At 44.5% G+C, this 13711-nt stretch overlaps 1 protein-coding gene across 1 annotated transcript; it reads right to left on the minus strand.

The window, feature by feature from the left end:
• Positions 1 to 1115: 1115 nt before the first annotated feature.
• C1S (complement C1s) lies at positions 1116 to 9358 on the minus strand (the record flags this gene model as incomplete). Its single annotated transcript, XM_010166040.2, is given in 11 exon segments — positions 1116 to 1909; positions 4052 to 4126; positions 4637 to 4774; positions 5029 to 5107; positions 5331 to 5446; positions 5681 to 5834; positions 6017 to 6216; positions 6983 to 7108; positions 7188 to 7365; positions 8587 to 8791; positions 9240 to 9358. Coding segments are annotated over 11 exon segments (2184 nt in total), but the record flags the coding sequence as incomplete, so codon positions are not given.
• Positions 9359 to 13711: the final 4353 nt, after the last annotated feature.

Consider the following 13711-nt stretch of genomic DNA (forward strand, 5'->3'; position numbering starts at 1 on the left):
TGGACACAGTATTCAAGGTGCGGCCTCATCAAAGCTGAGCACAGGGGAGTGATGATTTCCCTGGTCGTGCTGGCCACACAGTTTCTGATACAAGCTCTGTGTTCTCTCGAGTTTTCCTTTAGATATCCGACCACAGCAGTTAGATCACCCTCTTAGCTTTCTCCTTTTCAAACTGAACAAACCCAGCTTCCTCCATCTTCTTCATATGCCATCTGCACCAGCTCTCTGACTGTCTTAGTGGAAAGGTATCTGTAAGTGATATAGGAATTTCCAGAGCAGAAGACGCCCTAACGCATGTCAGGTAATCTTCTCCCACAACACTACCTTCCCTAAATCAAGCAACCTTTATTTCTTATCTAACACAAAAAAGTTTGAAATACAAAGCCCTGAGGACAGGTAAATGAAAGGATTTTGAAGATGTCTCTTCTGCTCAGCTTGATTCAGAAGCTTGGAGTCCTCACGGCTGGTAATGGTTTGTCAGTGAGATGCAGCCATCTCAGAAGTACTTCATAAAGACTTTTAGGTAGAGAGGTGAGGTAGCACAACTTACAGCTTGGCAAAAGCTGGCAGCCTAGTGGGTCAAAATGTGACTAGACACCTGATTTAGAGAGTTTCAAGGGGAACTATGTCTAGATGGAGAAGAAAGGCAACACACACACAATAGCACCTTGCACAAAAGGCAATTTGGACAGTGTTTAATGCTGTTAGATATTCAGCACAATACAGGAAATACATAAATCAGAAACCAGTTTCTGAACCTACCCTGGGAACCAACAATTATTCTCTCTTACCTTCATGGAAATCTCCCTGTTGGGCGGTATATGGCTAGGTCTTCTCCAAGTGGGAAAAAATGGGATAGGAAAAAATGAGAGGAAGCAGAAGGACATTCTTTATCTAGAATAGCATTTTCCACTCATGCTACTATGAGTGGAAGAAGAAAGAGAAATTCCCTTCCCAGACACAACGACAGTGGGAGAAACTGTATTTCTGACTCAGCACTCTGCACAGGCACAATGAGTAGGTGCCTTATACCCACAGAGCGAACAGGATCTCAGCCAGCCTGAACATGTAACCATCACATTTAGAAAGGGTGATGGTGCTGAAAGGAGCAAGAGCTAATCCTGCCAAGGTTCTTCATCCTCATGCTTGCTCATGGTCTCTGTAATCCAGTCTAAGTAACGCACTACTTTGGTGTAAAGACCAAAGGTACCACATCTTGGTCCCCAGGAGATCAGCCCAGCCACATAGTACCGTCTGTCATCAAGAGGATCTTGGATAGCATAGGCTCCACCACTATCCCCCTTACAGCTGTCCTTGCCACCTCCGGCACAGATCATATTGTCAGTGAATTGGTAAGCACTGGAATCAGCAGAGCCCTCTGGTTTCACAGATCGGCACCTATCCATGTCCACCACAGGAATCTGGGCCTTCCAAAGATTAACAGGTAATCTTCCTCTTTCCCCCTGGCCCCAGCCAGCAATGTAGCCAAGAGTTCCTTCTTGCAGCTCATATTCAGGTGATTTACCAGGAAGACAGAGGGGCGAGATGTCTGGGCCCATCTTCACAGGATCCCTCAGCTTCAGTAGTGCAATATCACTATCAAAATCAGTCCTGGTTTCTATGGGCTGCTTCTTCCAATTAGGATGGATGAATGAAGCCTCTGGGATCAGCTGCTTGGCCTCCCAGTACAGAGTTTCTCTACCAACATTGATTACCCCAAAATACATGTTGGGCTTGTCATATCCCTCCAGCACATGAGCTGCAGTCATTACCCATCTTTCAGAGATGAGTACGCCACTTCCTCTTGGGTAATCGAAATACACCTGCCAGGGAAAGTTGCCCTTTTCTGCAAGGGTACCTCCAAAAATCTTTGCTTTCTCTCGGATGGGATTACTAGGCACCCCACAGACTGGAAAGAAAAAGAAAAAGAGGAACCAGATGGGAGAATTAGCAGTTACAAATAAAGGGTTCTTTGGTAACACTAGATGTCCCATAGTCCCCTCCTCCCTATGTCCTCTAAATCATTTTTTATTCTGAGTAACCAGTGTTTATATTCTATGTCACAGAGTTTGCAACTCATATTTACAGAGAAATTCAATAAATTTCAAGCAAAACTACTATCAACATTCAGTTTAGGCTGAAAAGACTTGTTCTTAACTTCTTCTTCTGGAAACCAAAACATGGACAACTATCATCACCCTGCTGGTGTTGGGTATGTCAAAGCTCACCATTTAATTGCATTCTAGTTACCATTTCTCCTTTGCTGGATTACATCCTGTAGGTGAAGGGATTGTCTTTGAAAAAATATTTGCTTAAGTTCTTAACAAATATGATCCTGTTCTTTAAATGTTTTTGAGTGGTTTGGGGGGGGGTTTTGGTTTTTTGTGAACTCCAGATAGTCTCAGGTTAAGTGTTCAGATTTGTCACTGATGTTTTACCATTTTTCCTCTCAGTTCTTTTAGTATGTTAGCAGTGGGTTAATGGAGATCTTATCTGTGGGCCTTATGGGTGCTGAGATGCTTCATGCTTTTTGAGTAAAACATTCTATAAGGTTTTGCTGAATGTGAGCACTAAGGCCATAAATAAGGCTGGTCATCCTGACATAGCTAGGAAATTTATTTCTTATTACATTGCCTTCTATATTTTGAACCCTTAGTCATATAGTCAGAGATTAAGGAACTACTATAGCCAGTAGGTAGCTTCCATTTTAAATAAAGTAGAGTTTGTTAAAGAATTTCATGTAATGATAGAAAGATTTAGGCTAGGAGGTACCTCTTGATGTCTCTAGTTCAACCTGTTCATCCCTCACTGCCCTTCCCCCTGCCCTCCTAACTGCAAAGCTAGGTGTCCTAGTTTTGCTAGGATAGAGTTAATTTTGCTCAGGGGCTTTGCCAAGTGACTTCTGATTATCTCCAAGGGTGGTGATTAGCCAGCCTCTCTAGGCAACAGTTCCAGTGCTCTGGGGAGCATATTTCCTTGAATACAGTCAGAACTTCCTTTCTTGCAACCTGTGCCCATTGCCTGACATTGTCTTCTGTTGCTGTGTCCCACTGAGAAGAGTTTGTCTTCATATTCTTTGTAACCTCCTCTTGGGTAGTAAATTCCCTGAGCTTTATCTTACCATTTGCCTTTTGCTCTGTGCACTTGTATAGTCCAAGTCAGTTGCAGGGCTGGTCCTTAAGAGGGCTGAATCATCTTCAGCTGGATCTTGTACTTTGCCAATGAGTATCTGGTGGCTTGGAATAGTGAACAGGCATCATGCTGCCTCCTCTAAGAGGGTAAGCTGAATGGCATGCAGCATGCATAGGATGTAAAGTTCTCTCTATCAGCTGGAAGTTAAGACCCAGCCAAAACTACCAGTCATCAGGAGCAGGAGTAGTACCCATGCACTTCCCTCCTCAGTGTCTCCCAAGTGCACAAAGAGAGGATGGGGAGATCCTTGACAGGGATACTGCCTGAGCTTTCACAGACAGTGTAGCTGAATACTGAAGGACACATTAAACCTTAAGGGTTTAGGCTGTGCCTTCCAGTGAGAGTAGTGACAGCACTTTCCCTATAGCGCTGCATCTGTAATGCCCAGTGGACAGCTGGACCACTAACCCTGGGACAGGTTTGAAGAGAAGCTACAGCTCTCAGGGTAGCTTGGGAGGGACAGAAGAAAGAAAGGTCCAGCATTGTCAGACATCTCTTTTGACCTGTCAGTCTTCTTGCTACCTGCAATGCAGACAGAGATCTAAAACACTGAACAACTTGAGAATGTGAACTCTTAAAGGTGGGGAAACTGGTGCAGAAAGAGACAGTGATACTTGAAGAGGTCCTGTTATACCTGCTGTGTTATTATGTTATTTTGTTGCCTGCCTATGTTTTCAGTTTCTCTCTGCTGCCTCATCTGACCTTTCTTTGGGGCCCTCAGCTTTCAGTAATACCCTGTCCAATGTGATACAAACAACATAGAAAGGCTCAGCTGTACTTTCAGGCTTAGCAGTTTAAAAACAGAGAGATGAAAGAAGCAGTGGGCTTTGTATGCTGTGTGTACAGGTTTTGGTAGTACCTGGGACACATTTTGGTAGCTTTGTTCCCATCTCTTCATTGACCCATTCTCCACTGGCTGAGCACTGATACACCGCTTGGAAAACACAAGAAAAAAGAGTGCCATAAGGATACAATCAAGATGAAAAGAGGGTAGAGTAGCATTACTGTATAAGACAATTAATTAACCTTCTCATTTCCAAAGCAAGCACAGCTTGGGAGACATTGTTGAGATCATCCTAGAAGGACACCCCCCACCAGGGTACATCTGCCTCTATTTTGGAGGGACCTCATCTAATAGATTTCTTGAGTCCTTTACTTCTCCACCAGAAATGTGTGCCAGATGTGACAAAATCTCCATGGTTCACGTACCAGGCAAATGGAGAAAGGACTTGCTAATGCATTTAAGGTCAATAGCCCACATACAGACTTATTACAGTGTATCAAACACAAAGTCAACACAAAACTGCCTGCAACCCCACACCAATAAGAATCTTTTCCCAGTCTCGACCTGATGGGATATAATCCCAGCCCCATAATGATGCCAGTACCATCTCTCAGGCCTTTGATCACAGAAATATGTTTGTGTAGCAGAGGTAGTGCTTACCATCCCCCTTGGTTTTTATGGTATAGTAGGGTGCATCACATTGATATTGGAAAGCAGCTTTGTACAGAGGCTCATGAAGTTCAGAGACATATATGGCTTGGGCATTGTCAATAGGAATGGGATCACCACAGTTCACAGCTGTAGAGAAGGAGAAAAAAATTATTAAACATAATCAAAGGGGCACCCTCACTCAAGAGTATGATTATTCTGGATGATGGGAAACCACTCAGCTCCTCTGGTCCCTGTACAGTCACCACCGCTCCTTTCCTCTGTGCCTTCAGCATGTTCACATCCCAGTCCTCCAGTGCCCTCCTAACTGGAGATACAGTGGATCTAGAGCCTGAAGGCTCCATTCCAGTCTGCTTCCCACAATACAGAGACAGTTCACTTACGAACACAGCTGAAATGGGAGTTGCTCCATTCACCATTGTCCTGGCAGCTGGAGTGAAAAGTCGTGATGCTATCTCGTTGCTAGGGAAAAGAACATATGATCCATATAAGTCACTGGCCATGAAATGTATCGCAAAAACTCCAGTGGGGGGTCCTCAAGATGCTGCAGTGGCCAGAAGTTTCCACTTACTAGAGCTGTGATGAAAACTTTGAGTCCTCAAAAGTGCTCAGGACACCTGATGGGAAAGCATCAGGAAGCTGCTGAGAGGGCTAGAGAGGATAAATGCTTTTTTCTGTAACTTACCCTCACAATTTCGTAGCCTTCCACACAGGTCACCTTCACATTGTCCTTGAAGATATATCTGTCCTTCTTTGGGTCAAGAACTGAGTTGGGGATGACACTCGGGGGACAGGTTACAGCTTTGAAGAGAAAGGTGGAAATCAGTGATTAACTGGTTCAAGATTTACTCTCCTTCCAGCTCCCAACTTCTTTCTCCCCAGTGATTATTCTCCCTAGTAAACAGGCATCCTCTGTTTACTCAATACCAGCAGCTGTGAACACGTTAATACGCTGTTGTACCATGAATCTGACCTGAGACAAACTCTCTTCCTAACTCAGCAGCAGAGGGAATGCTTTCCCAAGTGTCTACTCACGATCCCCATAGTAGCGTATTTTCCAGCCTTTGTGCTGTACTTTGTGGTCTGTCTGGAAGATTATGTCCAGAATGTTGTTCCTAGTTTTGATTTCAGGAGGGCCTGGGAATTTGCTGCCACAGTAGGGACCAAAACGCTGCTTTCCAGAGACAAACTGGGAAAATAACAAACAAGAAAAAATGAGAAAAACCACATGTATTCAGAGAGATATTCACAAGAATTTCAAAAGGCAACATAGGTGAAAACAAAGTTAAGCAGTCGGAGGGTCTTTTGAATATGAGGTGACTGAGGGGAGATCCAGAGCATCCTGACACCCTCTCCGAGCCCCACACCTACTGTTAAGCTGTCATGGCAACGCCCTTCTGAGCTGGCTGGTTCCACATCGAAGTCCTCACTGCGTATGGTCAATGTCACAAAGTAGCCTGGCCTCAGAGCCACTTGGTAATCACACAGCGAGTTCTCTGGGTACTGGTTGGGATAGTTGGGGCTGGCAATCTCCCCTGATGGGTCAGTGAAGACATTTCCACTGCAGTTCACTAGGAAGAAACACGGATAGGATTCAGAAAGGAAATGGTCCAAAGCTGACAAGCTTTCCCTTTTCCACTGTCTCTCTAGTCTCCCCAGCCACCTGCATTAACCATGTCACAACATTGCATCTTTTCAAGAAACTGAAACCAAGACCACACTCTATACAATTAGACAGGGACTTGAACTTCTAGTGGCCTGAGACACATTGAACTCTTGCCCATCCTTTGGGCAACTTCCTCGTGTACTCAGCACTAGGGGACAGCTTCAGCACATCTTTTGCTCAGTCTCACTTAATTTCTCTTAGTGTCCTCTCTTTTTCCATCCATCTTTCTTTTCACCTTCCAAGTGCAATTTAGGCTTTCTTCCCTCATGCTCAGGTCCTCATATTATACCCCTTTCAGCAGGCAACATTTGTGACTTTGCAATTTTTTGGTTCAAGCCAAGCAGCCTCTTGGCTGTTTTTGTGTCTTCATTGAACCACCCTGTTTTGTCAGAGATTAAAAGATTCACTGATAGCAGTATGCCAAGAAGGGTCTACATCACAGTCTTTGGAGAACATCGTTTAATAGTTTTTTCATTCTCTTGACACCAAAAAGAAGAATGATAAGAATATGTTGATAGAAATTCCCAAATCACAGTTTACTGCCAGTTCAGATTTGCACTGGGATGTTCTTTTCTCCAAAATATACCTGCCACTACTGGTTAAGAAGGTTGATAGAGAAGGTTTTCCATGTACGATATCTCACTTGACCACAGCTCATGTAAATCTCTTACCTCCACATGTTTTCTTATCCTCATAGAGGAAATAATCTGGTGGACAGGTACAGAAGTAACCTCCAATATAATTATTACAGTAATGACTGCAAGGTTCCTCCACAAAATCCATGCACTCATCCAAGTCTGCAAGTGTGAAAAGATGAATCAGTCAAGATTAGGAGAGGACACTACAGAGATTCAGAGGAGGCTGTTTGAACCTTACCCACTGCAACGTAGTAGGCTGCAAAACCAGTGAAACGTTCCTCATTGGAAAAGTCTGATTGGAAGGTCACAGTGAGGGTGTTATAAGGGACATTAAATTCCTCCACAATCGAGGAGCCAGGGGCATGAGGTTTCTTCCGCCCACAAAGCTTGCCTTCAACATGGCCAGCATATAGGAGCTGCAGAAGAATGCAAAGAGATCTCATCTCCTTACTGGAATATGTGTAGCTACGAACACTTGAGTCTTTCAGCTTATAGGTGGCTAACTAAAGGCTCCTAAGTTGCAAGCATTTCTCATGACATTCAGGTAGATCTCCCAGGGCACAGCTAATCTCATGTAGCTAGTAGGAGACCAAGGCTGCTGTGTGATCCACAGAGCTGGCCAAATGTGGAAGACAGCCAGCCAAGGTACAGCTGAACAGAGCCCCTAGACAATCAGTTTCATGACATGTGTAAGGTGCTTGAGGAGCATTCCCTCTTCCTGACTTCCCAGAAAGTTCTCTGTTAGCCAACATCCTTTCCTCAGGCCCTCTTGTACAAAAAATGAACACTATGGTTCAAAATGGCAAAACCAATCACTGACAGACTGTAAAGCAGTCTAAGAGGTTCTCCAGTTTGTTGCAAAAGGACACATGTTATTACAGCTCCCAGCAGGGCACATCCATCCCACTGTTCCACTTTGGCCCTCCAAGGTCTCCTTCTGGTGCTGCATCTGATCTTATTGCTCCTTTTCACACATAGCTACTGTAGGTCAGGATGGTCTTGTTTCTGTCTGTTTGTGTGGAAATGCTTGATCTTTTGTGCCTTGTGGAACAATACGGAGCTGAGCTAGTGGGTCTCTAAGTTTTGAGAAAGCTGTTGTGCATAGATCATAGAAAACTGTGGTGCAATGGACCACAACTCTTTATTTGAGTACCCACCATCCATACACAAATCTCAATTGGTTTTAACCTTCATCATTTCCAATCAATTTATGTTTGCATTAAATCATCTATGTCCGCTCAAGGATTAATTCTGTATCATTTCAGGGACAGAAAATCAATGCTCTAAGAAAATGGTCCTTTTATACCTACAGTTCACTGGCTAAGAATATGCCTTGCAATAGGGAGGTGTCAGTGATGGCCAAGGTGCCTTTTCCTGTGAATATAGGAGAAACATGGGGAGGGGGACACAGATGGGACACTTAGTTGGCAGACAACGCTCCTGTGGTTATGAGGCAAACTCAAATCAATTTAGTGACTGCTAGTGCAGATACACTGAGTCATTTGGGCTTCTTGGAGCTCAGAACAGGAAGGATGTGTCTATCTCCCTTTCCAGCCCTGAGCTTTGTACACAGCTTTGCTGTTCTGTGCTCCAACACACCTTCTTGTCTTTTTGCCTCTTGGGGATGGGGACAGTACCTTCACAGAGTCATATTCGCAGTTCTGCGATGGCTCAAGATCCATATGTGTGAAATAAAGGCGAATGCCATATCCCGAAGGGACTCGGATTTCCCAAGATTCCTGCACATCATTGGGATACACCTGAGGATAATTGGGTGACAAGATCTCACCGTACATGGAGGTTGCATCAGCCCAGGCAGGGAGACAGAAGAAGATGATGTTCCTGAGAAAAGAGGAAGGAAGATGACATTGCAGTAGTCTTCCCTGTCCACATATGCACACAGTCCCTAGTGAAAAGGCCAGTCTTTGGCTGTGCATAGCATGCAGCGTAACTCCTGGCTTTGGAGTTTTAATAGTTTTAATAATGCTGTAGCTGGGTGAGGTTTATCTTTCTCCTGTAGCCTTTTTTGCAGAGGGAATACAACCTCAGTAATCCTCCCTGCTCCTCTCCAGCTCTATAGGAGCTGGGAATGCTGCAGGAGTTGAAGAGAAGGGTGTTAAGTGCTATTCCCTACTTCACTGCCTTATTCTGGACAGCTATAGATACCTTGGGCTTGGGCTATAGATACATTCAGATTTGAGAATCAGTACAGTACTACATGAAAAACACCTAATTTAGAAAATGAAACTATTAATAAACCTGAGTTTCCCTTGGAGATTCAATAACTCACCACATCTGGATAAAGCAGATCATCTTTTCTGAAAACTTTCAGGAATTGTGCTTTGGAGTCATGGTCTGGGATAAAAAACAGTGTGTTTTATTAATGTTGCCTGTGCTTCTGCGTGTCTGCTATGCAGGTCAAAGACCCTAAAAACCCAGCTTGTGGAGAATATGTCAGTGATTTGCCTCAAAAGCAAGCTGATATCTCTGTTCCTTCCTGCATACAGCAACCCCAAGCATCAAGAAGTGATGCTAAGCTCCATACTGACAAAATGGAGGGATGATCTCTATCATGCTATTCACTGGTACTCACATTCTCCCCTTATGACACCATCAGTGTCTCCAAGCACCACGCTGCTGCACAGCAAATTAAGACAGAAAGTACCTCCCCCCCTCCACCCTGGGGTACCCAATCCATTCTTCCCACACCTCAAAAATTAATGCTAAGACCCTGGGGCTGGGGAGCAGCCTGTCCTGACTCTTCCAGCTCCCAGCCAGCCATGCTCAGGAATATTTTCCTTTCCCATTTCCAATGCTTGAAATATTTACCTTCTCTCCCTAGTTCATGTCTGGTTTGCTTCTCTCTTCCTTTCTCTTTCGTTTCTTTCTCTCTTTCTTTTTCCTTCCTGTTCACACCCTCCTCCAAATGTACCCAAGGCCGGGTTTGGGGAAGAGAGCTCTCACTGGTAATATCGCAGCACCCTCTGCCTGAGGGACGCAGCTCGCCACCCTCCCGGCTGGGGTGAGAGCAGGGGAATGTCCAGAAGTTGCACAATCCCTTGGCTCAGGCTGTGTGGGAGAGCGCACCAATCTGGGCTGGATTAGGCGTTTTCGAGAAATCAAATGACTTTTGGGAAAAGGGAGGGGAACAGAGTTTTTGGCTGCCTTCCCTCTCTTCCTCTTCCCCCTCTCTTATAAAAGTTAGGAACAAAATCCAAAGGGTGTAGAAAAGGGAGAGTCTGCATGAGAACTGGTCCAGTGCTTCTCCATGTAAAAAAACTCTTTGATCATCCTGTCCAGAGACCACTTTCATAGAATCACAGAATGGTTTGGGTTGGAAGGGACATTAAAGCTCATCCAGTTCCAACCCTCCTGCCATCAGCAGGGACACCTTCCACTAGACCAGGTTGCTCAAAGCCTCATCCAACCTGGCCTTGAACACTTCCAGGGAGGGGGCAGCCACAGCTTCTCTGGGCAACCTGGGCCAGTGTCTCACCACCCTCACAGGAAAGAATTCCTTCCTCATATCTCATTTAAATCCACCTTCTTGCAGTTTAAAGCCATCACCCCTCATCCTGTCACTCCCTGCCCTTGTCAAAAGTCCCTCCCCAGCCTTCCTGTAGCCCCTTCAGATACTGGAAGGCCACTAGAAGGTCTCCCAGGCTGAACAGCCCCAACTATGTCTTTGCCAGAGTCCTCTCTGTTACTGCAACCTGGTGGCCACAGGGCTGGCACTGCTCCTCATCTGATGCTTCAGAGACCCTTTTTCAGGGGAAAAAAAAAGGAAAAGAGAGTGGCCTATTCAATGTTGTTCTTCTCTGAGGCTACTAGCAGGAGTAAAAGTGTATTGTTTTGCTGGCTTTTGTTATGGGAAGACTCCTGTAAGTAAGAACTTGACTAAGAACTCATAACTACCTCTTCATTTACCAAATGAACTTCATGTAAGAGCAACTGTGCATCAGACTGAGCCCTGGAGCAAGTCAGATCTAAGACCCTTATGGAAAGAAGTTTCAAGACTTATGCCAGGTAGGATCCTTAATAGAGCCAGTGCCCACAAGCCAAGACCAAAATACAAGCTAAAAGACTTGTCACTAATATTCTAGAAAACCCCTCCTCACAAACCAGCTATACTGGGATGAGACTATAAATGAAAATGTAAAACCCCATTACAATCTCTGCCTTTTACAATCAGCACAGCACGCTCCAGAGCTTGTTTTAGCCAGGAAAAAAAATAACAATTCAAGTTTCAACAGGCCATAGGCAAAATGTGTTAGCAAAGCTCAGATGAAAAACTCCTTTATATTGTCAAGGGAGAGAAACACCTACAGATGAATCATAACTGACTTCATTGTAGTCAGGATAAAGGCTTTACTTGAAGAACATGCCTAGTCTGTTTTCTTTGTCAAACTGAGAATAGATTGCGAAAGAAAACAGCATGTCATCTCACTTCAGATATCTCCTGGGAGAACAGCTTGATGTTTCTAACTGGAATTTTGAGAACCAGGAAAATAGTGATGAAAGACACACAACAAATCATAGAGAGATGTTTTCTCCTCCAAACTGGGCAAAGTAAAGACCCTGACAATGACTCTTCAAGTCACAATAATATTTTTAAATGGGCATGGCAGAACCGAAATGAGTGTGAGCTGATATATTATGCATGTCATTTCATCACAAGGGAATTGTATATTTTCATATAAACCTGACTCCACTTGTCTGTAGCAGCGGTAAATTAATATGTGTGTGAATATTAGTCATTCTTTAGAAGACATATACCTATTAATTAAGAAAAGATTGATGAAGCTAGTTAAATAAAAAGGTAGCTGCATTTTATATGGGTACCTATCTGCATAATGCTAACTCTTTATGCAGAACACCAGTGACATTGATTAATATATTTACATTGAATACACATACAGCATTTGATTGCATTTGCCTAGATTTGTATTGTTTTTACAATTCATAAGATGAAACAGCTAGGTAATATATTCTACAATTCACTGAAACTATGTCTGAAATTATATTAAAATAATAATTTTTAAAAGGCAAAATCGTGCCATTAGGGTTAATAAATTATAACATTAACTTTGCCGATGCAATATAATTCAGAGGCACAAGCATTCCCTTGAATTCCTAAATTACATGACCACATACTACTTTTCCCAAATTGCATAAGACAAATCTTTTCTTAAGATTACTCAGGGCTGTGTAGCTGTAACCTTTTTGCCAGATGTTACAAAGAGCAGTAGTGTTCCAGTTTTCATAAAATTGCCATCTAAAACAGGCTTGACTTGGCTAGTCTTCCCCCAGGAAGTTGGGAGAAAAAAAGCTTTTCCCAAATTCTAAAGAAAAGCCACACTTTGCCATCTGGAAACACTGAGTCAGTGCATAAAACAAAGGAAGTAAGTATTACAGGAGGAAATATAAAATTAACTAGGTGAAGTCCATCAGCAGGGAATAAAGGATATGTAAGTAGCAAATAAAATATCCTTGACCCACCAAGTCCATTTGCTTGTTTCCCATTCTACCAATATGAGGATTCAGTGGGTTTCTTGCACGCTGTGGTTCCTCATGTCGGTCTTATGATCTAGGCCGGTTTTGTTGCCATTGCCGAAATTCAGAGCCTTGGGTAAGCCCCAGGAAAACCTGTGCTGGCTCAGAACTGCTCAGTATAACTCACCAATTTCCACCTCTGCATACAGTACCCAGGTGATTTGCACCAGAGCCTGTCCACCTCTTTTACTCCCTCCAGCCCTGAGTATGAGTGCAAAGCTCCCACAGCCTCCCAGTAAAACCTGAGACTGGGGACCATTCTGCTCCATGCAGAAGGCCTCCTGCCCTCTGGATTCCCTTCCTCTGCATCTCGGGGTGCAGCTTCAAGCTGCCCTGACTGTTAAGCAGGGCGAATGCCCACACAGGCGATGCACCACTGCTCCTACAAAACAGCCCTGTGGTCTTGTTCTAGAGAGATGCTCACCAGAGAGGGACCTGGAGGTGTTGACTGACAGCCGGCTGAACATGAGCCCAGCAGTGTGCCCAGGTGGCCAAGAAGACCAACAGCACCCTGGCTTGTATCAGGAATAGTGTGGCCAGCAGGACTAGGGCAGTGATTGTGCCCCTGTACTCAGCACCTCAAGCACACCCTGAGTACTGTGTCCAGTTTTGGGTCCCTCACTCCAAGAAGGACATGGAGGTGCTGGAGCGTGTCCAGAGAAGGGCAACGAAGCTGCTGAAGGGTCTGGAGCACAAGTCTGATGAGGAGTGGCTGAGGGAACTGGGGTTGTTTAGTCTGGAGAAAAGGAGGCTCAGGGGAGACCTTGTCCCTGTCTACAACTACCTGAAAGGAGGGTGTAGCCAGGTGGGTCTCGATCTATTCAACCAAGTAACAAGCAACAGGACAAGAGGAAACAGCCTCAAGTTGTGCCAGGGGAGGTTTAGGTTGGATCTGAGGAAGAATTTCTTTCCTGAAAGGGTTCTCAGGCATTGGAATGAGTTACCCAGGGCAGTGGTGGAATCCCCATCCCTAGAGGTATTTAAAAGACCTGTAGGTGTGGTGCTTAGGGACGTGGTTTAGTTGGGACTTGTCAGTGTGAGGTTAATGATTTGACTCAATGATCTTAAAGGTCTTTTCCAATCTGGGCAATTCTGTGACTCTGCAGCCAGGGCCTTTCCCCTGTGAGTGAGGGGCTGACTCACAGCTGGAGATCTCCCACCGTGGGATAACCGGCATGAGTTCATCCTGGGGATGTCCATCCTCACCAC

The sequence above is a fragment of the Antrostomus carolinensis genome, unplaced genomic scaffold, assembly GCF_000700745.2.
Source record: "Antrostomus carolinensis isolate BGI_N321 unplaced genomic scaffold, ASM70074v2 scaffold29494, whole genome shotgun sequence".
Classification (NCBI taxonomy): domain Eukaryota; kingdom Metazoa; phylum Chordata; class Aves; order Caprimulgiformes; family Caprimulgidae; genus Antrostomus; species Antrostomus carolinensis.